Source organism: Macadamia integrifolia, unplaced genomic scaffold, assembly GCF_013358625.1.
Source record: "Macadamia integrifolia cultivar HAES 741 unplaced genomic scaffold, SCU_Mint_v3 scaffold1525, whole genome shotgun sequence".
NCBI classification, from domain to species: Eukaryota; Viridiplantae; Streptophyta; class Magnoliopsida; order Proteales; family Proteaceae; genus Macadamia; species Macadamia integrifolia.
Genome location: NW_024868245.1, coordinates 53,176 through 54,705, shown reverse-complemented (window position 1 = coordinate 54,705; position 1,530 = coordinate 53,176). Strand labels below are relative to the sequence as shown.

At 35.6% G+C, this 1,530-nt stretch overlaps 1 protein-coding gene across 1 annotated transcript in view; it reads right to left on the bottom strand.

Annotated features, from left to right (window-relative positions):
- Positions 1-482: 482 nt before the first annotated feature.
- Positions 483-1,530, bottom strand: part of LOC122064103 — a 4,163-nt gene continuing 3,115 nt past the window's right edge. Inside the window, exons 5-6 of the mRNA XM_042627818.1 lie at positions 1,396-1,477; positions 483-853 (exon numbers count right to left, since the gene is read on the bottom strand). Coding sequence (XP_042483752.1) covers positions 647-853; positions 1,396-1,477 — 289 coding nt within the window. The 3' untranslated portion in view covers positions 483-646. The remainder of the gene's footprint in view (positions 854-1,395; positions 1,478-1,530) is intronic.

Genomic DNA, 1,530 nt, shown 5'->3' with positions numbered 1-1,530 from the left:
TCATGGCTTCGAGAGTCGAGAAGAGCCATTTAACACGAATTAAACAAGTTTATATTTTGTATTAGTCCATGGGCAACACAGCAACTATAAGCTGTCTGGAATGATTGAAGAAGTAAAAGTTTATAAGGTTTCTTCACCTCCCAGTGAGCCCAATTGTAAAATCAACTTTGATGCCTTCTTTAGTCTGTTGATCAAGGATCTTATGTCAGTCTAAAACTTTGAAGATTTATTGAATGCCAAGCCTTAAAAATCTAAGATCCTGCTTATACTACTATATACAAGTCAACCTAAGGGGCAATATGAGGTTTAATACTGGTTGTCCTTTGAGGAACCATGCTTTCTTCATGTCAGATTGGAAATATGGCTATGAGGGTTCTCAGTACACATTTTCATTCTCTTCACCAAAGATGTAGTCTAGAACTTCTTTCATTTTTTTGTGTATAGTTTTTTCTATATCATATCATTGCTTAAACAATCACTTCTAACCAAGACTGCAACAATTGCACTAATTCACATATCATGTATACAGAATACACAGAAAGAACCCTCACCAAGCTCAGAAAGGGTTAACAAACAAGGCAATAGGAAAAAGACACCAAGGACTTAGCTTGAACTCAAGGTGAATTCCTCAGGCATTTTAAGAATTTTAAGATGCCCAACTACAACAGATGAAATGGGATGGTGGAATTCGGCCTGTTTGGCGGATATACTCTGCTTGAGCAGTAGTTTTTTCTGCTTGCCTGTTCCTTTTGGCTTCTGCGGCAGCCCTTTTTTCTTCCGATCGCTGCCTTGCGATTGCAATCTTTGTCATCATCATCTCTTGAGCATGGGCTCTCATGTGTTCAACTTTTGCCTGAGATAGTACAAATTCACATTATGCTAATGAGAATCTGAAAAAGCACATATTCATGTTCCTCCTAAGTAGAACAGTGGGACAACGATCATTCTACAATTGAAAATAACAGAAGATCAAATAACTCCTACCCAATAAGTGAGCAGTCACGAGTGAAGCCTCCAAACAATGTAATGCAAATAAGCAATGACAATATCATTTCTAGCTAACTTGGAAGTATATTTCCCTTGAAAAATTGGGTGTGGGTGTGTACAGATTTTGTTTTCTAGGTTTCCCGCAAAGATGAAATTTAATTGTGTAGCTGGGTCCTTCGGAGTTTCAGGTCAAACCATTTACAGTTTGTGGCAATATTTGTTCAAGTAGTTGATCATGAATTCGTACAAAATTATGATTTTAATTTTGGAAAAAAGAGTAAAAAATCAAATTCTTACTGCTATAACTTGACAAGAATTTTAATATATTGAGTCCACTTGGAAACCTCAGGATGATGTTATGAAGTACTTCATAGTCAAAGGAAAAGCAAAATTAACAATATGAAATACCTCTATTCTCCTAATCTCAGCTTCTAATTTTGCTTTCTGTTCACTCTCCCATGCTTGAATTTTGATCTCTTCACGTTTGTATCTGAACATTTCAGAATTCATTTATCAAAAATCTAAGCAAAAAAAAAAAAAAAA